The sequence below is a fragment of the Pteronotus mesoamericanus genome, unplaced genomic scaffold (assembly GCF_021234165.1).
Source record: "Pteronotus mesoamericanus isolate MK-2021 breed Mesoamerican mustached bat unplaced genomic scaffold, CSHL_Meso_final scaffold_85, whole genome shotgun sequence".
Taxonomy (NCBI): Eukaryota; Metazoa; Chordata; class Mammalia; order Chiroptera; family Mormoopidae; genus Pteronotus; species Pteronotus mesoamericanus.
This window is the reverse complement of record NW_026555329.1, coordinates 43,517,367-43,540,650: the sequence shown is the minus strand read 5'-3', so window position 1 is coordinate 43,540,650 and position 23,284 is coordinate 43,517,367. Positions and strand designations below refer to the sequence as shown.

The window sequence follows — 23,284 nt, the reverse complement described above, 5'->3', positions numbered from 1 at the left end:
CCAAGCAGTTCATCTTAAAAACCCACACATGGACTCACGTACTTGGACTCACTCCTTCTGACCTCCAGCACAGGGGTAGCAGCTTGAAAGGCACCAGTGGCATACTGGGAGAGGCTGAAGTGTCTGGCATCAAAGCAAGCAGAGGCCATTGTCCCTGTCTAAATCCTCCCCACACAGAGCCCATAAACTGGTGCCATATCTGAGACTCCATCTGTCTAACACCCTTGATCCTGCCTTGGAGATCTGTCCCAACCAATTTATGGGCCGACCCAAGCTGCTTTTCCATATGAATGACTCATCTTGGTTCATGCTGCACAACTTCCTAAATTCTCTCAGACAAGCAATAGCTGGCCTCAGTGAGTCCCAGGTAAAGCACTAGCAGAAGCCATCCTAGAGTCACAGCTTGGCTTCACCTGGATATCTCCAAGCCCAGCAAAAGTAGCAGCCATCTCAGAGTGCATTAAGGTTCAGGCAGGGTGGCCCCGGGTAAAACACAAGTTGGGGCTGAGCTTGGCCTGCATCACTCAGGAAACCCCAGGGCCAGCACGCCTAGTAGACAGCTATAGATCACATCAGAGCACCACCACCCCGCCCCTCCACGGTTGATCCTCCACAGACAGCAGAGGTTGGTGGTAAGTGGTCATAGCCAATCCTTGCAGTAAACTGGCCTTGGTAAATATTTCCCATTGACCTGAAAACAGCAACCAAAGCTCAGCTACAATAGGAGGGTGTATTCATGTAACAGGGCACAGCCAGGGCCCCCCCAAAGGGTATTTTGTAACGGGGTCCAGAGATTGGGGTATCCAAGAAAAATATATTCTCCACGCGGGAAGAAAGAGGGGAGAAAGGACTTTTGCTAGTGGGCCAGGAGAAGGTGCCTCAGGGTTATGGAATAGAGCTGGTGACGCAGTAGATGGTGCTGAGATCCGCGAGAGGCCTGCCTAGCCGAGCCCCAGACTTCTGTTCTTTTTCTTCTGAAGGACGGTACCCCTGACTGGCATGACTAGCCTAGCTGGGCAAAGGGGGGAAGGCAGGACGGTGTGTGTGCTGGTAATTTTTTTGAAGGGATTTTGAGGTTTAAGGGTGACATTTAGCCATTAATCAAACCTGTATAACTTTTGAATAAATAGTTCCTTTTCCTTCTCACCAAACTCTGCCATTCAGAGCCATAATTCCAAGGGCAGCGGGCAAAGAATCCACAACCAAAGGGTCCCGGGTGAGGAGGGTGTCGTTGTTTTGGTAATAGCATCTGGGCACCCCCGCCATGGGTCCTTTTGTTCGGTAACACTCCACCCACACAAAGGGCACTCCTTGAACACCCAACTAGGGATATAGAGGAGCTGTGCCACTGGACCCTACAGAACATCTACTACATTATGCCACACTACCAAGACATGCAGTCGAAGAGCTCTATTTAATACACAGAAAACACACACACACACACACACACACACACACACACACAGGCTGCCAAAACAAGGACACAAAGAAACAGCCCAAATGAAAGGACAAATCAAAACTCCAGAAAAAGAGCTAAGTGAAATGGAGATAAGCAATCCATCCGATGCAGAGTTCAAAACACTGGTTATAAGGATGCTCAAGGAACTTAGTCAGAGTCTCAAGAGCATAAAAAAGATCCAGTCACAAATGAAGGATACACTACTTGAAATAAAGAACAGTTTACAGGGAAACAACAGTAGACTAGATGAAGCCAAAAATCAAATCAGTGATTTGAAACATAAGGAAGAAAAATACAACCAATCAAAACAAGAAGAAATAAGAATTCAAAAAGAAATGAGAATAGTGTAAGCAGCCTCTGGGGCATCTTCAAGAGGTCCAACATTCACAAGGTGCAAGAAGGTCCATGATTCATAAGGGTGCAAGAAGGGTAAGAGAAAGAGCAAGAAATTGGAAACCTATTTGAAAAAAATAATGAAAGAAAACTTCCTTAATCTGGCAAAGGAAATAGATATGCAAGTCCAGGAAGCACAGAGAGTCTCAAGCAAGTTGGATGCAAAGAGGCCCATTGCACAGTACATCATAATTAAAATGCCAAAAGTATTTGATAATGAGAGAATATTAAAAGCAACAAGAGAAAAGAAGTTAGTTATCTACAGGGCAGTTCCCTCAAGACTGTCAGCTGATTTCTCAAAAGAAACTTTGCAGGCTAGAAGGGATTGGTTAGACATATTCAAAGTCATGAAAAGCATAGAACTACAGCCAAGATTGCTCTACTCAGAAAAGATATCATTTAGAATCAAAGGGCAGATAGAGAGCTTCCCAGACAAGAAAAAACTAAGGAGTTCATCATCACCAAACCATCATTATATGAAATGTTACAGGGACTTACTTAGAAAAAAGAAGATCAAAACTGAACAACAGGAACTTCTGGTCAAGATGGAGGTGTAGGAATACATGTTTTGCCTCCTTGCACAACCATAAGAAGGATCACAGCTAACCTGAAAACAAAAAACTTCCAGAACTGCCAGAAAATCAAACTGTATGGAAGTCCAAAAACCAAGGATTTAAAGAAGCCATATTCATCCAGACAAGCAGAAAGGGCAGAAACAGGGAATCGGGGCTGAAAGGATGGGATGTGGCAGCAGTGGCAACAGAGAGGCAGTGGTTGTGGCAGCTGGCAGAACAGGCAGTCCCACTATCACATGTGGTGAATAAAAATCAGGAGGGCTACCTGGGAAGCAAACAATCCCAGCCCTGGGCCAGACCACAAAGCCCAGGGTTCTAATACCAGAAAAACAAAGCCTCACAACTTCTGGCTATAAAAACCAATGGGGCTTGGGGAGGCAGAAAAAACTGCTGGTCTCTCAGAAGAGTCTGTTTAAAGGGCCCACACAGTCCTAAAATGTACACTTACCCACCCTCTGGGAACCAACACCAGGGCAACAGTTAGAAGGGTGCCAGTTGCATACAGGAAGTGGATAAAGTGACTGGAAATGGAGCAAGTACCCAGCAAGCCTCCCACAGCCAGGTAGCAACACTGTCCCCTCTCTGACCCCAACCCTACATGCAGAGTCACAAAGCGGTGAAGGGGTATAAAGATTCTTATCTAGGGGGTCTCCAAGCCTCACTGCTCTAGTAAGGAATACTCGAAGTCCATACAGTATGCATTCACTTCTTGAAATAAGCCAATTTATCCTTTTACAATAAGAAATTGCTCACTTCCTGCCAAGATGGAGGTGAAGGTAGATATACTTTGCCTACTCACACAACCAAAAGAAGGACAACAAATTTAAAAACAAAAAATAACCAGAACTGCTAGAAAATCAAACTGTATGGAAGTCTGACAACCAAGGAACTAAGAAGAAACATTCATCCAGACCAGTAGGAAGGGCAGAGATGGGCAGCTGGGGGTGGAGAAGACACACGGCAAGGTGGCCACTAGAAGACCAGGTGGTCCTAATTTGTATGTAGATACACTGAGAGGGAAAGTTGGGGAGCGAGACAGACTGTACAATCCAGGGTTCCAGTGCAGGAAGAGAAAGCCAAAAAACCTCTGGACGTAAAATCCTGTGGGGGTTTCAGTAGCAGGAGAAACTCCCAGCCTCAGAGGAAAATCCACTGGAGAGACCCACGGGGTCCTAGAACTTACAGAAACCCACACACCTGAGAATCAGCACTAAAGGGCCCAATTTGCTTCTGGGGAGCGGGGGAAATGACTGAAAGCCAGCAGAGAGCCGAACAAGTGGCATTGTTCCCTCTCTGACCCCTCCTCCACATCCAGTGCCACAAAGCGACCTGGGTTGCCCTGCCCTGGCGAATACCTAAGGTTCTGCCCCTCCCAATGTAACAGGCACACTGAGACAAAGCAATATGACCCAAATGAAAGAACATATCAAAGCTCCAGAAATAAAACTAAGTGATGAACAGAGAGCCAACCTATCGTATGCACAGTTCAAAACACTGGTAACCTGGATGCTCACTGAATTGGTTGAGTATGGTCTCAAAATGGAGGAAAAAGTGAAGGCTACACAAAGTGAAATAAAGAAAAACATACAGGGAACCAACAGTGAAGGGAAGGGAACCGGGACTCAAATCAACGATTGGGAGCAGAAGGAAGAGATAAACATTCAACCAGAACAGAATGGAGAAACAAGAATTCAAATAAACGAGGGGAGGCTTAGGAACCTCTGGGACAACTTTAAACATTCCCACATCTGAATCATAGGGGTGCCAGAAGGAGAAGAGGAAGAGCAAAAACTGAAAACTTGCCTCAAAAAATACTGAAGCAGAACCTCCCCAATCTGGCCAAGGAAACAGACTTCTAGGAGATCCAGGAAGCTCAGAGAGTCCCAAAGAAGTTGGACCCAAGGAAGCACACACCAAGGCACATGATAATTACAATACCCAAGATTAAAGATAAGGAGAGAATCTTAAAAGCAGCAAGAGAAAAGGAGACAGTTACCTACAAAGGAGTTCCCATAAGACTATCAGCTGATTTTTCAAAAAACCTCACAGGCAAGAAGGGGCTGGAAAGAAGTATTCAAAGTCATGAAAGCAAGGACCTACATCCAAGATTACTCTAGCCAGCAAAGCCATCATTTAGAATGGAAGGGCAGATAAAGTGCTTCCCAGATAAGGTCAAGTGATAGGAGTTCATCCCCACCAAGCCTTTGTATGAAATGCTAAAAGGACTTATCTAAGAAAAAGAAGATCAAAAACTATGAACAGTAAAATGACTAAAATGACAACAAACTCACAACTATCAACAACCGAACCTAAAAAAGAAAAAAGCCCAAAAACAAACTAGGCAAACAACTAGAACAGGAACAGAATCGTAGGAATGTGTATCAGAGGAGAGGGGGAAGGGGAAAAATGGGGAAAAGGGTTCAGGGAAGAAGCAGCATAAATAGTAGGTACAAAATAGGCAGAGGGAGGTTAAGAATAGTATAGGAAATGAAGAAGCCAAAGAACTTCTATGTACAACCCATGGACATAAACTAAGGGCATGGGGGCAGGGGTGAGTGCTGGGGCGAAGGATGGTGCAGGGTGGAGGGAAATAAAGGGTAGAAAAAAATTGGGACAACTGTAGTAGCATAATGAATAAAATATATATTGAAAAAAGAAATTGCTGTGACAGCAATGGAAATATGTGAAGGCCACATAACTGGTGCATTATTATCTTGGAAGGACACTAATGTGGGAAAACAAGTTATAGTCAGAAGATAAATTAATGAGCAAAGGATCAGAGAAAGGGAAACAGCTAAAACAATGTTTAATGTGGTACATTATTAAAGCAATGGCTTCCATAAATCACACTTCCAGATATCCACACACTTGTGTATTCCCTTTCCATGTTGACTCTGGGCTTGGAAATTTGTCTTGCTTTAGCCTATGGAACATTAACAAACTTGACACCAGCAAAGGCTGGGTAAGTGCTTGCACACTAGGGCTTGACTTTTTGGAATGCTTCCACCTTCATATGAAGAATGACAAGATGAAAGAATAGAGAGAGGCTCAGCCACCCCAGTCATTGCAGCTGCACCAGTTGAGGCTCCAAACAAGTGGTTGAAGCCATCTTAGAATACCTATTTCCAACCATGGCAGTGAGTTCCAGTTAGTCCAGCAGAATAGCCAGAGACCTTGGAGAAAAAATAAGCCATTGTTGTTTTAAATCACTAAGTTTTGAAGTGGTTTGTTATGTAGTATTAAATAAATGGATATAATGACTTATGGCAGAGATAGCTTATTTTGTCAGCCAGAGAGATCTTTTTGAAATGTAAAACATATAATGTAATTCCCCTGCTCAAATTGCTCTAATGGCTTTCTACCAAACAGAATGAAATTCATTATCTTACCACAGCCTAGAGATCCTAATTTTTCTCGCCCTTGGCCAGCTTTCCAACTTCATTCCCTATCACTCTCCCTCTCACTCTTGTCCAGTTACATTAGCCTACTTATAGTTCCTTAAACACAATGCGCATATTTCTGTTTTAGGGCCTGTAGCAGATTCAGAGAAGTACCACTCAGATTAGCCTTCCAAGAAACGGCTTTCTTCCATCTATGAAAAGCATGGTTAGCTTATAACTTCCGGTATTAGCTTCAGCAAGGTCCATCCACCTCATCTGAGAGAGCACATTATTCTTAGTGCAACCCCTGGTCAAATAACTGAACAAAGTCATCGCTAAACTTGAACTCTTCCTCTATACATATGCATGTCTTATTCATTTCATTAAAATTTCTGCTCAAATAGCACACTCTCAGAAATGTTGCCAACTATAAAACAGCACCCTTTTGAATCTCTATATCTGCTATAGTTTTCTTGATAATGCTTATCATTACCTAACTATATCTTTATTTATTTTATCACTGTCTTTCCCACCAGAATGTAATCTCAATGAGGGCAGGACTCACCTGTCTTAAATCCCCATAGCTAGAACAGTGGCTGGCACATGGTAAGCACTCACTAAGAATTAGTAAAGATCACTGTTTGAGAGTGAGTGAAGGAGGGATAAACCCATATATTTGAAAATTAGTATGCTCATTGCAATAAATTAAATGTCTATGTCCCTCCAAAATTCCTATGTTGAAACCCTAACCTCCAATGTAAGGGAATTTGGAAATGGGGACTTTGGAACGTAATTAGATCATGACAGTTCAACAGTCAGGGATGGAAGGGACCTCAGGGATTTTGTCCTCTTTCTATCATGAAAGAACAGTACAAGAAGTTGGCAGTCTTCAACCTAGAAGAGGACCCCACCATAACCAAACCATGCTGACACCCTGATCTCAGACTTCCAACCTCCAGAACTGTGAGGAACAAATTTCTGTTGTTTATAAGTCTGTGGTATTCTGTTATAGCAGCCCAAACTAAGATCATTAAAATACCAGAATCCTCAAGGTCAAGTAGTTAATTTTTCTCTCATTTGTACAGGGCTTGAATACAGTAGAAAGAGACAGTTAAAGAGACAACAAAAATGCCCTGCCAAAAAGAACAATGGGAATTTGAGTGTTTACAAAAATGTTACCTGCCAAGCATCCATTCTTAGGAATATGTTCAACCAAAAAGATGAAAAAGAAATAAAATGGCATGAGATCCAGAAAATAGAGACTCCAAAAGAGGAGAAGGATGGAAGGACTCCTCAGGATGCCAGTAAACGCACTAACATAATCACAGTAAGAGAAATAAGTTAGATGGAAAATGACAAGAACCGTGTAATTTCCAATCATATGTGGGATATAAAACAGAAGGCAACAAATGAACAAAAAAAAAAAATCACTGAAACAGAGTTGGTGGTTACTAGAGGGGACAGGAGCATGAAGGAGCATGGTGTAGGTTGAAGCTGACTAAAAAGAGCCAAATATATGGTGATGGAATGAGACTAAACTTTGGGTGATGAGCACACAGTGCAGTATACAGATGATGTTTAACAGGACTTGCTTCAGCATGGCTCTGGTGTCCACCAAGTCCATGCCTTGAATGTGTCATTCATAGAAGTGGTTGCATTGTGCTCCCCTGGGTGTACTGGTTCTGTGGTCCCACTAGAGACAAAGGCTAGCCACTGCCTGTGTCCTGCCCACGAACACCCAAAGTAAACTACAAAGCACTGCAGGTAGTTGTCACTTGTTCGGCTTGAAGGTGCCTAGGGAAAGCCAAACTACAAACCAAGGCCAGCTGCTGCTAGTGCCAAGCTTGGAGCTGCTTAGCAAGAGGTTTATAGAAAGCCAAAGGTATTCAGGGTTTGTGGACTTCTAAGAGATACTAAACAATCCTGCAGCATGTGCTAAGACAGGCCACTTACACGGAAACACCACTGAAAGTGGCTTGGGTGTGCCCAAATTTTGGATGAGGCCAGGTCTTGGCGAACTGCCAGAGCAGGGCATTGTTTTGATGGAGATTCAGATGCGTCATCCTGCAGGGAGAGAGCTCAGTAAAGAAACAACGGTGTCTGCTTGCAATTCTGTCTGGAAGAAAGCTGCCCCTCTGGCCATTGTCCTGAACTAACATAATTCAATTCTTCCCATGTGTTCCTGGTGCCTTCCAAGCTGCTGCCCCAGTACTGAAGCTCAGAGAGTGTTAGTCCCAGTAAGTTCGTGTGCAGGCCCTTTAAAAGGAATGCTGGGGACTCCAGTAGCCTTCTGTCTCAACTCAGCCACAATCTCTGCTTTCATAGCCAGAAGTTACAGGGACTTCTCTTCCTGGCACTGGGACGGTGGGTTGGGGAATCTGGTGTTGGGCTGGGACTCTTCATTCTTCAAGGGAGATCTCTGCAGCTGCGAGATCCCTCCAGATTTTTAACTGTCACATATAGGTGTGAGACCAGCCTGTTCCACATCTCTGCTCCTCCTCCTACCAGTCACATGGCTTCTTCTGCATATCCTTAGTTATAAGATTTCTGTTCACCTAGACTTTATATGGTTTTCAATGTTGTTTTTTCTGTACTTTAGTTGTAATTTTGATGTGGTCATGGGAGGATGCAAGTACCTCATTTACGTACTCTGCGATCTTTACCAGATGCTCCTCCTAAATTTTATTTCATTACAAATCTATGAAGAAAAGTCTAAAGTTCACTAACACCATCTTACAAACCATAATAGCTCAGAAAAATTTTGTGTAATGAAAATAACTTTTAAACTAAATTCATTCAACATCAGGTAACAGAATTTTACTTTTTTTATCTAAGAAATCCAGAAAGGACTTCTAGAACGCATTTAAGTCAAAATTAACAAATGAGTTAAACACTTAAGACCATTGAACTTTGGAGACTGGATTTCATTCCCTGCTCCACTATTTGCTAGCCAAATGACCTTGGGCAAGGTAACTTACCTACTCAAAGCTTCAGTTTCCTCACTTGAAACATCTGTATCACAGGAGGTGCAAGGATCAAATGAAATGCATGTAAAGTGCTTAGTACACTTCTTGGCATACAGTAAATCCTCAGTAAAAGCTACAATTATCATCATCATCAACCTATATGTATTATATAGTCATTTCACCTATTAAAGAAGATAACTTAATCCAGATAGAAAATAAGAAAAATACATGATTAGTGTACGGACAAAAAAAAAACAGAAAACCATGATTCTCAATACTCTATATTTAAAAAAGGACATCAACAGCTATGTTTTGCCTGTTTTTGAAGAACAGAATAGGCTGGATTGTAGTGAGGGGTAATTACGGGGTGAAAAACAGTTGGAAAGAGCAACATCAATTATAATTCGTTGACATATACTGAGCAATTTGTATATCACTCTATCTTATTTGGCCTCTAGGATGGAAAGCTGTTATGATGATATAGCTGAGCAACCATGCAAACAAGTATAATTAAAATGAAATTGCCATCAATTCTATGCTTGCCAGAGCTGCTTCTACAACTCCCTTGATGTTTGGCCCTAAGGTTTCCAGGACACAAATAAACTTGAGCAGCACCATGGTAGAGATAATTGACAGATGCCCACACAAGTGCCTCACCTGTGAGACAGCAACCATGTCCTAGCCATGTTCATGTTACAAACTCAAACTTTTAATACAGATTATCAAATTGTCCACCAGAAAGGCAGTATTAACATATACTGGCACCAGCAATGTACGAAAATGGTGTTCTCCACTATCTTCTAAAACCTAAATATGATCTCTTAGTTTTGTAGGGTTTTGTTTGTTTCTAATTTGACAGTTACAAGTTTGCATGTCACTGTCATTTTATTTTGCATTTATTTAATGACTTCTGAAATTAAACGCTTTTTTTCATGTCTGCTGCTTTTCATATCCTCTTCTTCATTACCTATTCTTATTATTGGCCTGTATTTCTACAGGTGCATTTCTCCTTTTCTTATTGATTTGTACAGATTCTTTATGTAGTATAAATATTAATCTTTTACCAGTCATATTTAGTAAAAGTACTTTTTCCCTATCTGCTATTTACTTTTTCAATTGTTTTGGAATCTCATGTCAAAAAATATCACTTGTTTTACTTTCTGTCTTTAGTATTGTTTCAGAGTTCCTCAAGACAACCGATGCTTTCAGTGATTTGCTAAAAGGATTCACAGGACTCAACATATAGTATTCATGCTTAAGGTTTATTACAGCAAAATGATAAGTGAGATAGGATCAGCAAGGGAAAAAGATAGGCAGATCCTGGAAAAATCCATGCATAAGCTTCTAATGTTCTTTCCCTCCCATGAAACAATACCAAAGACATAAAGTAAAACAAATAATGCATTAATATTTTTCTTGCTCTTTATTTTTCTGAACATTTCAGACTTTCTACAAGAGGTATACATTCTTTTTATAACTGGAAAAAAACACAAGGATACAAATTCTAGTGATATTAAAATTTCATTTACTCATTTTAAAACAAAAATTTGTGTGTAAAAAAAATATTCATACTCTTACATTTTTCTTCATATAGAAGTATTCTGTCAGCAATTTTATTATTTTCAATGAAAACTTTTACAAAGTGTGATTTAATGTATTAATATCTGTTTTTTATCTGAAGAATATTAGTCTATGAAGAAGTAATAAGTATAAAACATTTCACCTGTGCTTAACTACCATAAACAATGTATATATGCTTAGAATTGAAAAGATCATCTGAGAGTTTGGCTCTCATAGACTCTTGAAAATAATTTGTTTCTAATACTTGCTTTATCAATGAGAACATCAACTTAAGTGACAGTTAAGTGGTCTAATGTGCTCACTGAAGGCCAAGCCCTACCAATGAGTGAGATAATCACCTCCTGGAGATGTAGCTAACAATGGAACCTCTATAAGGAAAATTGAGAAAATCTGAAAATACTTCTAAACATAGAAATTATTAATACATGTTCTTGTCCTAAGAAATGTTTTACATCGAAAATACATCAATATCTACATTTACTCATATGTCTCCAGGGGGAAGATAAACTTCATTGTTTTTACAGTCTCAATCTGGGGAAATGTCTCCAAGTCTTTGGGTTTCATACTCTTTTAAAATATAAACATAAGTTCCTAGGAGTTCCCTAACAACCCACTCAGTCATCTCTTAACTTCCAAGGCTTGCTCTTTAACCCAGGTTCCAGTTTTCTTAGTTTATAAAGCCCCGACCATGCAGAAACAAAAATATTCACCTCTTGATAATACATAGTAAAACTAATCAAAGTATTTATATTTTTAGTACTCATTATTAACTGACATCTCCTAAAATACTGCCTTTCTCTTTCTCTTTCAGAAACTCTTTCTGAAGAACCCTGGGAACCCCACAAAGGTGCCCCAGAAGCTTCTTTCTCAGAAGGGCAGGTAAAGTGGAGGTACAGGATGAACAGGGCTCTGGGACACCAATTCCTGCTTCAAACGCAGCTCTTCTGCACTCATATTTTAAACTTCCAAGTTATAAATTGGAAGTTATAAAAAAACTTCCAAGACAGTTTTTTTTTTTTGAAGTCTATATATACACACATACACACACACATACTTTTTTAAATCCAGTGGAAAAAAACCAAAATTCGTAGGTAACCTAAATAAAGATCCTCAGTTTTACAGAAAGAGACAAAGTTTCATTTACATTTACAGTTTCCTCGCTTGGTACTCTTACCTACATTATTGTTACTAAAAAAAGAAACAACAGGCCAAAATGGAGTTACTTTTGCTAAGTCACATCACCTAATTACAGTTTCAGCATTTCCCAGGAGTGAAATTTTAAACCAATCAGTCCAGAATTTCTGTATCAATAGTAGTAAGGAACTCTGCATGATAAAACTCCTGCCATTCCCTTCCCCCAAAAGAAAATGACCTGGCCTAAAAATAATCCTCTCTTCTCTTGTGCTACTAACTCTCCTGCTACACTTTTCTGCCTATAAAAAATTTCCATTTTTACAACCCCCCTCAGAGCACCCTTCTATTTGCTAGATGGGATAATGACCAATTTATGAATTACTTAATGAAGCCAATTAGATCTTCATATTTACTACGTTAACTTTTACTCTTTAACAATGTAAAATACATGCCACCACAAACTTAACCAACTATTTCTGGGGCTCCATATAGCTCACAGGTACTCAAAAAGTTCCTTGATATTCTCTGTTCATGTCCTCATATCCATCATTCCAATTCACTTTTCTACCACCAGGTAACCTAACATACAACTTTCCCCCTTCCCCTCATCTCTCTTTTTCTGAACTCACCTGTATATATAAATTCAATATGTTGGCATAAATATCCAAACCTGCAGAAAATTTTTATGAGTTTATTTGAGCCAAATTGATGACTATGCTGGGAAGCAAATCTTAACAGATTGAGAAAATGCCCCGAAGAGTGGCATTTTTGCAGCTTATTTTATATAGCACAATCAAAGGAAGAGATCTAAGAATGGTAACCTGAAATTCACTAGCGGTAGATTAGGGAGAAAGCAAAGAGACTGAATAAAGAGTAAAACAGTGAAACAAATACTTCTTTTATGCCTGTGGGTACAGGATAGTTAACAATTAAAATTCACAGCACATAGAGATGGTATTTGAGCAACAAGATAACAGTAGGGGCTTATGTGGTCTTTGTGCTCTTGTGCCCTGAGGGGTGGGGTGGAGGGGAGAAGGGGATTGCTCTGACATTCCAAGAGTGTTATTTTAGATGCAAAAAGACAATAGACAGATTTACTTAAGGTAGAGATTGACCTTTGTCAAGGAAGTTGCAGGCCTAGGCTGTGATTACCATTCAGGACTCACTTTTAATTAGGAATTTTTATGTTCAGGCCATCCTATGTGTTTACTTTATCTCTCTGAGTTTGTAAGGCTGCCATGCAAACCTCACCTGAATTTGTCAGGTTTAGCATGTGGCCCCTTTTACATCCACAAATACAAATACAGGATGGGGCAAAAGGAGGTTTACATTTTTAAGTACACAAAACAGTTTACTCTTGTATTATTACTTACTATTGTATTATTTTCCCCATAAACAACTGTAAACCTACCTTTGCCCCATTCTGTAGATATTTAGGGATCTAGATACTGAAATTCCCAGGCTAACACCTAGATATAGCTACATTTATAAAAATTCAATATTAAGGTTTAACCTACTAATCTCTAAATCTAACATAATATGCTACCCAATACCACTTAAAAATTTCACATGATTATTTATCTATTCCATTTTTCACAGGACAGACTGTCAATTTGTATTTCTTTACTTAGGGTCAAAAAACAAGTGCTTGGAGTTCAAGAAGCCAAAGTTCTGGACCCACCTCTGCTTGCAATGTGAACTTAAGCAAGTCACTTAATTCTTATCAGATAATTGCTCATCTATAAAAGGCAAGTGGCCTATTCTCAGAAGTGATCCAAGTAAACTCTGCAGTTGAGGAAGAGTGAAGAAATAAAATGCAGTCACTGTTGTTAAGCTGCTAAATTACTAAAATCAGGTAGGCTGAGAGGTAGGAGAAAACTATTATTCTATTCAATAACTCTCTGATTATCCTCTAATGGACTAAGGAAAGAATGTTCATATATACAGACCACCTGACATACACTAGTGAGATCTCAAGTCATCTAGAACAACCGTTTTTAACCTTTTTCACCTCATGGCATACATGTACTAATTACTAAAATTCTGCAGCCGACCAAAATATATACTTTTTGCCAATCTGACCAAAAAAAAAAAAAAAATAGGTATAATTTTGATTCATTCACATCAGACAACCATTGTTGTGTTGCTTGTTATCATTTTTTTTTATTTGATCATATAAGGGTAAAGAGGACAGTGCCCCTGACTAATCAGGCATCACATGTTTTAACTCTTGCAGCACCGCAGTGTGCCTTGGCACACCAGCTGAAAATCACTATTGTAGAGGATTACCATCTTGGACTGATTCTTCCCAAGAATGTACTTTTTACTATGAGAACTGTGGACGAAAAAGGGGCCACATACTAAACCTGATAAGCTCAGGGAAGGCATGGAACAAACTCAGAGACCAAAAGTAACCTCACAGCATAGTCTGAACATAAAAATTCCTAACTAAAAGCAAGTCATGAACTGTAATCACAACCAGATCTGTAGCTTCCTTTAAAAAAAAAAAAAAAAAGTATTTATTCTTAGATAGGGGAAGGGAGAAAGAGAAGGAAACATCAATGTGTGGTTGCCTCTCACACAACCCTACTGTGGACCTGGCCCACAACCCAGGCATGTGCCCTACCTAGACTGAGAATTGAACCTGTAACCCTTTGGTTCGGATGCTGGTACTCAATCCACTGAGCCACACCAGTCAGGGTTGGCCTATCAATTTCTTGACAAGTAAATCTCTACCCGTCTATTGCCTTTTTGCATCTAAAATAACACACCTTTGGAATGTCAGAGTAATTCCTTTTCTTCCAGGACCCTCAGGGCATGAGAGCATAAGACCTCAGAACCGCCTATTGTTATCTTGTTGCCCAAATACCATCTCTAAGTGTTGTAAATGTTAATTGTTAACTATCCTCTACCCACAGGTGGGTAGTATTTGTTTCTCAGGTTTTACTCTTTTCCAATTGCTTTGCTTTCTCCTGCCTTTTACCACCAATGAATTTCATGTTACAGCCCTTATGTCTCCTTCTTTGATTCTGATACATAAAATAAATTACAAAACTGCCACTCTTCAGAGCATTTTCTCAATCTATTGAAATTTTGCTCCCCAGCATTGTCATCAGTTTAGCTCAAATAAACTCATAAAAATTCTTAACAGGTTTGGATGCTTCTTAAATTGACAGAACTCTGAGCTTCCCTTTCTTCTTCAGAACACTGGGTATTGCCTAGTTGTGCTTCCAGCTACCAAACCATAAGACCCTTGAATAAATCTTTACTATTTATTTCTAGCCAAAGCCTCCAGATTCTTTTTAGTTCATTTGACAAGATAATTATTAAGAATTAACTTTCCCTCAGTCCTCTTAGACATACCTGCAAGCATAATGAAAGTCACACTGTCAATGCTTAATCTACCTGTCAAAAGTCGTCCACTGTATTTCCTTCCCTCTCCCTTTTCTCCCTTTTTCATATGTGAAGATAGAAAGATATCACTATAGCGAAGAGTATTCTAGAACTGTAAGCCAAGTAAAATGACAACTTACAGTATTTTACTGAATTCTGCAAAATTATTTGCCAGTTAAAAAAATCAAGAGTTAATTTGGTCCCCACCACCCTCATTTTTCTGCTCCCTTCCCACAGAAAACATAGATTGGTTGACGATATAAAAGGGACAACAGATGTAATCACTGATAAGTATGATGCGACCATTCAATAAATACTTGAGTGCCCAATTACCAGACATTAATCTAAGCACCAAAGATAGTGTCCAAAAAGGATTTTTGACCAGAACACAAGTATTTAATAAAGTGGATAATCTGGGGTCCTCAGGCATCAGAGCCTTGATGAGATTATTCTGCTTGGATTGATTCTATAGCTTGCTTCTAAAGGAGAAATTTAGTGAGCCGAATTTTCTCAGAATAAACAACAACAACAACAACAAACCACAACAAAAATTGTGGATCTCAATTCACCAAAGAGGATGGAAGCTGAGAAGACATCACACTCTTTGGCTAGGCATGTCACAAAACAGAGTGAGAAGTGGCAGCTACAAGAATGTGTATAGGCTAAAAAGCAGAGACATCCTATGAGGCTAAGACTGAACGAATTTAAGTTCCTTAGGATTCTGTTTCCTACAAGCTGATTTCAAGACTCAGTGACCCTAACCCCAATTTCTGAAAGAAAAAGGTCTACAAAACTGTAGTAAATATCAATTTACTACAAATTCTGGGACAACTGGTGCAAAGGCATGTTTTATTATACATTAGATGTCACCCTTGAATTATCACATTTTTCTTCATATTTGAAAGTCTTTGAAACAATCAAGATCTGAAGAGCTTTGGCAAGTTTTGCTCTTTGAAAATCAGTATCCCTGCTCCCTAGCCTGCTTATCCCAAGGGGGAATAAAGTCCAACATTTGTTTGCACAGCCTCTCCAAATTAAAAATGGAATCTGAACCCCCTTCTGAAATCCGGGTGTACATTTTTGAAGTTATTTAAACTTGGGAGACGAGGGGGTGGGGGAACCGGGAGAGGTGAGACTTCTGCCCTGTATGACCGCGCAGGGGGCGGACCTGCAGCAGCAAGCTCCCAGCCCTGGGCCCGGACGCCGGGCTGGATGACTCGGACTCTAGGGTAGCCGGAGAGCGGAATGAAGCCAGCGAGCCTAGGCGCGCGGAGGCAGAAAAGACCAAAGGGCAGGCTGCGGAGTCAGCAGGAACTTCAGGAAAGCTCGGGCGCTCTACTCAGGGCTCCGCCTGAGGCTGTGTTTGGGGATCCCCTTCGCCGCCCGGACCGAGTCTTGGAGGGTACCTGACTTCGGGCGGCCGGTCCACAGCTCCCTCCCGCCGCCTGGGCAGCAGACAAAGCCGTTTCTCCACAGAGCCGTAACTCTAGCCAGCGTCGCCCGCATCATGAGCCTCTTAGACACTGTCCCAAGGTGAGAAGAACGCAAGCGCCCACGAACACCTCAGACCCCGCCCCTCGGACTCGGGCGTGGCCGCGCCTGGCGGAACGTTTCTGTTTCGCGTCCCTCTCTGTGCCGGTGTTTGGTCTGTCGATTCCGACCGAAAACCCGAGACTGCAAAGACAGTACCCGGGACGGTTATTCGGACTTTCCTTTATGCTCTCTTTTCTCTCTCCTTCACTTAAATTAGCTCATTTTTTTACCCTCGTCAACAACCCACTTATTCCCCTGACTGTAGCGGAATGTTTGTGAAGCCGGAACCAATATGCTGTACGGCGCTGGCGGCCGGAGCATTGTTTTGGTAAAGGACCACCAATTTTCTGTGAAGGTTTGGTCGGGACAGTTCCGGGGACGCAGCAGTTAGGTCTTCGTCTTCATCTCCCGCTATGCACCGACAGAATTTTCGACCCCCGACTCCTCCTTACCCCGGCCCGGGTGTAGGAGGTTGGGGTAGCGGGAGCAGCTTCCGGGGTACCATGGGCGGAGGCGGACCTCGGCCACCCTCCCCTCGGGACGGGTATGGGAGTCCTCATCACACGCCGTCGTACGGGCCCCGGCGTAGGCCCTACGGGAGCAGCCATTCTCCACGACACGGCGGCAGCTTCTCTGGGGGCCGGTTCGGGTCTCCGTCCCCTGGCGGCTATCCTTGCTCCTACTCCAGGTCCCCCGCGGGGTCCCAGCAGCAATCCGCCTACTCCCCAGGGCAGCAGCACGCCCACCCCCAGGTAATAACAGTCAGCGTTTACCGAGTTCTTACTGTATGGCAGGCATGGTACTGATAATTCTTTTACATAGGGTGTTTGGTTTCTTATTAATCCTTTATGGGATGAGATTTAGTTGTTAGTCCCGCTTTGCAGATGAGTAAACTGAGGCTCAGAGAAGTTAAATAACTGTTTTTAGACTATCCAAGGAAGTGGCAAAACCCTGCTTTCTAGATCCCTCTTGCTTTTATCCTCTATGCTGCCACAAATTCACAGATTTCCCTAATTCTCTCTCCTTTGTCAGAGCCCTTCCCAGTCTGTCTCAGCGAATTTCTTCTGAGCCTGGGTACCCGAAGGGCAGAAAAAGCGAATGAATTCCCAGCGTGGAGCTCTTCCAGTTTAGAGAGTTATAGGCCGCTGGCACTTTTTTTAACCTTTTCTATCCAACCCTTCTCCCCACCTTTGTTTTCTAACTACACTGGCTTCTCCAAGTTTTCTCGAAAATCAGTTAATAGTGGAAGTTCCCTATTCCTCTCAGTGAGAGTGAATACAGAAGATGAAAGTATTTCTGGTGTGTGTAGGATTTTTGTGGTTTACAACTTGCATATACTCGGTGCATTTCCAACTTTCCTCATGCTTAACCAACCCCATCCCTTTGAGTCTGGAGCCAACAAGATGGGAAGGTTCTTGAAATTTTGAAGCTATAAGATTAAAAAGTTTTAATATTTTTCCAGGCAAAAAAGTATGGAAATTTTGAGAAAAAAATGAAGTAGTTATTTATTATTTCATTGCCAATTGATAGTTCTGCAAAGTTTGAAAATCAGAAGTATTTGAGGTTACAGTGGGCACAGAATTAATAAAAGCATATCAAATTGGTTTAAACACTTATTAAAAAACAAAAACACTGGATTAAAGAAAGCATGGACTTTGCATTTGAACATATTTGGCTTCAAGGTACAATGACTTTTTAACTAGCAACATGATCCTAACTAGCTTTTAAAGAAAAAGTACCAGTGATCTCTACTAAATGTTTTTTTAACTGATTTTTTTTCTAAAGGGTTCTCCAAGGACATCTACACCTTTTGGATCAGGGCGTGGTAGAGAAAAAAGAATGTCTAATGAGTTGGAAAGTTATTTCAAGCCTTCAATGCTTGAAGATCCTTGGGCTGGCCTAGAACCAGTATCTGTAGTGGATATAAGCCAACAATACAGCAATACTCAAACATTCACAGGCAAAAAAGGAAGATACTTTTGTTAACATTTCTGAAATTCAACTGGAAACTTCATTTGTCAGGAACACCTTGGACAAAGCTTTCACTTGTGTATTTAAGTTGAACCCTGACATGGGTCTTACTGGTATTTTTCATCATATCAAATACCGATATTAGAGAAGACATATAGTAGGATGATACGCAATATTTAGCTCTCTGAAAGTGCCTGCCACATTTTAGAAGATTTACTTTCCAAATATTTAACATTGTTGGTTATGTAATGAACATTTGTCTTTTCATGTTTTAAAATAAAACATTTTGTCTAGCTATATTGTGGTTTCGTCATATGCTAAAGGAGTAGGATTATTAAAATAACACTTTGTATTATTCATCAGTATTTGCCTACTACAACTTTTGAAAATAAAATAGATAAACCATCCTTTGAGCTGTAGACAATTCCATATTTGTTCATAGGGAAAGAGGTAAGGAAGAGAATAAAGGAGATTTCTGTTCCTATTTTAACCATTGTTTTATGTGCATACTTTATGTAATGTTTTTGTGAAAATGCATTGGAAACTTGATTGGAAGTCACAGAGACTCACTTACGCTTCAATAAAAGAGTTTTTTGCACTCGCTTAACTGGAAAGGACAAGGACATACCTATTTCTTGCATTATTAGGCCAAAGTATTTTGTGTCTGAATTTCTCTACAGTTTTCCATATTGTGAAGTCATTTTCTCTTGAGGCTAAGGAAGATGGCTGTCAGCAGTCTCATATCATTTCCATTGTGAAAAGGACATTTCCCAACTCTGTCAATCCCAGAGCAGACAGATTGGCCATGCTAAATTAGATTATTTTTGTGTAGTCCTGATCCAAAAACTGTCCAAGGTAATGAGGCCTAATTAGTTTGACCCACTAATTACAAGGAGACAGGGTGCTGTGATCTTCAGCTCCGCTAGGCCTACCTGGAGTAGAGAAGTGGTTTTCCACAGGAAGGAATGTTATGTTTTTATATTTACAGTAATGGAGAGAAAGACATAAAGGGAATTTTTCCCCAACCTTTCCCCCCCGTTAAGAGAAAGAAGGGGAGAGAGAGAAACATTCATCAGTTGTCTCTTGTAGACACCTCAGCCAGGGACCAAACACAATGTAGGCGTGTGCCCTGACTGAAATCAAACCCACAACCTTTTCAGTTTACAGGTGGATGCTCCAGTCAGCTGAGCCACACTGGCCAGCGTCTTCCCAACTATTTAAACAAAATTAAGTCTTATAATATCCAGGCTTTTTAAAAATATTTTGAGATCACAATACATGAAAATAGAGCTAGTTAAAATTTTGTTCCAGAAATGTCTGAAAATGAAATGGCCTCACCATCTATCTGAGCCATACCCAATTAATTTATTACATCATCATGGAGGCACAGAAAATGAGATGGGAAGGACTTTTAGATTAATAAAATATCCAGGATAACCAGGGCTACTACTGCCAAATTACTAGACAGATGAGTTATTTAACTTCTCTATGCCTCAGTTTTCTCATAATGTAAAATGAAGAAATTAATAGTACCCATGTCATAAAGGTGTTGCGTTTGAGAATTAAATGGGTTTACACATGTAAAACTTAAGGCCAGGGCCTGGCACATAGTAAGCACTCAATAAATTGTAGCTATTTCTCATTTACCTCTATAGCCTCAGCTCTTAGAACAATGCCTGGAAAGTAGTAGGTGCTTAATAAATATTTGGTTAATGTAGACATTCAGATTATATCTACTATACCATTCTGCCTTTATCTCCTCTATATAAAAAAAAGTAAATGCTTTTTCCCCAGTACATTAAAGGAAATATCTTCATTCCCTAATACCTTGTCTTTCCAGATGATTTGAGGTCATGATGTATGATGAAAATTAGAGCAAGTAGAATACTTTTGTAACCCTTTTATGGAACTTCATAGGTAAAAATTATCGTCTTTAGGAAATGCCTTCTGGAAATAATTACTAAAGCATCTCTTAGAGATCACTGGGTTATTGGCAAAGATGAAGTCAGGAAGGATATTGTACTAAAGTACTTATTTTTACTTTATATACTTTAAAGTGCATTTGCATTTTTAAGTGTTCTAATTAATAGTTTGTGCATTTTGTTTTGCTACTTTGTAAGTGTAATGTTAAACAACTAAAGGTATAATTTTTTTCCTGTCAAGTTACCAACATTTACTTGGAGAGGTCTGACTTTTTCTAATTTTTTTAAGAGAAACATTTTTGTTTCCAGAAAAGGTACACTTCTTTATTGCTCTAGTTGGTCATGTTTTTAGTTTTCAAAGTTCTTTTGACAGTAGTATCTTGGTTTGTTTCTATGATTAGCCTATTTTTGTTTAGCTGAGTGAAAGAAATGAATTACTCTTTTAAATGAAAAATAATTTTTTTAGTGTTCTGGAGTGAACATTTTTACCTCCATAAAAATGCTAAATGATTGTTAGAGAAATTTATAGTTAAGTTTGCATCTTAAGTATTTATAGAATTAAAGAATGGAAAAATAACCTATAGCTATGTCTTCAAACAACAGTATTAAATTTCCCAAGGTATATGCAGGCATCGATAACTTTACAGCATCCAAAGCCGTATCTGCTTAAAGACCATCTCCAAGATCAGTGGATTATGCTAGTTCTCCATTTTCTGTTCTGCCATTGTGTAATCATCCTACCCTACCTTACAAAAGAAATCTGTGGCAGTTATATTTTTCAAAAATTACCCCAACAATATTTCAGGTCCCACATACTCTTCCAGGAATGTGCCACTACCCCATCAAGATGTGGAGTTATGTCCCTTCCCTTTGAACCTGAGCAGACCTTTCCACCGAGGTAATGTGGTGGAAGTTAATGTATTTTCATTATGGGTGAAATGTGGTCTTAAAAATGGCTTTTATTGGCCTATGTGGAGATGTTCAGAATTTAGATGAATTGTCAATTAAGGGAGATAGAGTAATGCCAGTTTTTGTTTAATGACCTTGCCTTTTTTGTCACTTGACTATTTAAAAAAACATTTTTCTTTGGGTAAATAGTGAGAAAATAAAGCAAAGAGAGCATGAGAGAAAGGTATCTTAGGCAACAAGTCAGAAGGTTGCTGGCCTCATCTATCTTACAATTAGAAAATTTTAGATTTGTGTAAGAGATGATGGATTTTGTTGGCTCTATTGTAAGCAAACTGTCCTCACCATTATCAATTACAGTAAAGAACCTAATGAATATGTCTAAAACCTGTCTGAGTAACATAATTTGCATGATTTCAAGGAGGAAGTTAAAAGTTTCATGTTTATTTCTGACATTAACATATCTTCAAGTTGAAACAACACATTTCAGAAGTAAATTCATGGTTTTATATTTTCTAGAGCATGTTTCAGATTCTTAGGTAAAACATTATTAACCTTTGCTAAGTTCATTATCAGATTCTGTGTATTCATACTAATTTTTTACCTGGCCCAAGTCTCCCGCTTACTGTCTCAGCCATTTCTCCATTTTTATCATTCCAATGATGTATTTAGGTTTAAACAAACAAATATATTGTGGACTTTACTATAAATGAAACAGTAGTCATCAAAAGCAGTCATAAAACATAATAGCCATCACTTTGCATAATAAGCCCTGAACTTACTAATGATCAAGTATTGTTTGGTCTTAGTTTTTACAGTCTAATATCATTAGTCTTTTAATCTAAGACATTATTATGTGATTCACGCTTATATACCACTTAATAAAAACACTACCAAATAAACTTTAATATTCCATTGAATATAAGATGCATCCTAATTTCAGAAATGTTAAAATATATATTTTAGTTTGATGAAATAGCATAAACAATACTCAAAAGTAGAACATATACTTTACATACAGGTATAAATGTCCATAAAATACAATTTTAGGACATAGTGCATTTAATTTTAGAAAACTAGCTTTACTTAATTACGATTAATTCCTCTCAATTCTCTATATTCTCTTCTAATTCTGTAAAAAACAAATGCTTTTCAAACAAAATATCTAATCTCTGTATAATCATCCTCAAGAAATTTGTGTAACTTCCAATTTTATGGGGTTGTTTTGCTCAGTTTTATCTTAATTTCCATAATCAAGATGATTCTAAATAAGTTATAGATAAGTCTTGGAAAAATATTTTGGTTAACACTCTAGGAAGCTGAGAAGGAAAATGGGCTGAACAACAAGGTCTCTAGTGAGGATGGTTTTAAATTCTTTGCTTTCAGCTAGGAGAAATCTTAAATTGTCAGCTAATGGTCATTAAGAAATAACTTAATGACCAGTTTATGATCTTTGGCATATAGCATAAAAAGCATCTAAGAATTAAGTGGCATCACTATAACAAAATTTTACCACTTTTTATTTATATGCATGAGTTCTCAGCATTTACTTTGAATATAATAATAATATTGATCTCATTCTAGCAATTAGCAATATTATGCTTGAATACAGGAAAATACACTACCATCCATCTCATTGAGCTACATTTCCAATAAAATATGCTTTTAATAACATTAAACTTGATATATTAATGTTCTTTGAATAGTATGATAATTCAGACAACAGCCTTTAACATTTGGAGGTTTATATAGGAAATGGATTTTTTAATTTCCAAAAATATTTTTCTTTCAACAAATATATTTTTCATACATAAGGAGAAACAGCTGTATGACAGGGTATCAATAAAAGACTTTCAAGCATTACACTGCATTATAAGGAGATAAAAATTACATCAGGAAGTAAAATTGAAATGGGAATAAGAGATAGAACCAAGATGGCGGAGGAGTGAGTGGAAGTCACACTGAACTCCTTCCAGAACCAACCTGGAATTGCAACTAAATTGTGGAGAAATCACCTGGAACAAATAACTGAAAAATAGTGAAAGAGGAGCCTTATAATCTCAGACAGAAA

At 39.3% G+C, this 23,284-nt stretch overlaps 2 protein-coding genes across 12 annotated transcripts in view; one reads left to right on the top strand and one right to left on the bottom strand.

The window, feature by feature from the left end:
- Window positions 1–16,462, bottom strand: part of SUGCT (succinyl-CoA:glutarate-CoA transferase) — a 976,712-nt gene extending 960,250 nt beyond the window's left edge. For 4 of the 11 annotated variants that reach the window (XM_054563902.1, XM_054563905.1, XM_054563906.1 and 1 more), the window contains exon 1: window positions 16,288–16,460. In XM_054563902.1, coding sequence (XP_054419877.1) covers window positions 16,288–16,390 — 103 coding nt within the window. In that variant the 5' untranslated portion in view covers window positions 16,391–16,460. Of the gene's footprint in view, window positions 1–16,287 lie in introns of all 11 variants that reach the window. The other 7 variants (XM_054563904.1, XM_054563899.1, XM_054563900.1 and 4 more) reach the window with 4 other exon arrangements.
- Window positions 16,463–16,608: 146 nt separating this feature from the next.
- On the top strand, window positions 16,609–19,081 carry MPLKIP (M-phase specific PLK1 interacting protein). The gene is made up of 2 exons (XM_054563909.1): window positions 16,609–17,166; window positions 18,200–19,081. Exons 1-2 carry the CDS (start codon window positions 16,828–16,830, stop codon window positions 18,398–18,400), a joined length of 540 nt encoding a protein of 179 aa, XP_054419884.1. The 5' UTR covers window positions 16,609–16,827; the 3' UTR covers window positions 18,401–19,081.
- The last annotated feature ends 4,203 nt before the right edge of the window (window positions 19,082–23,284 follow it).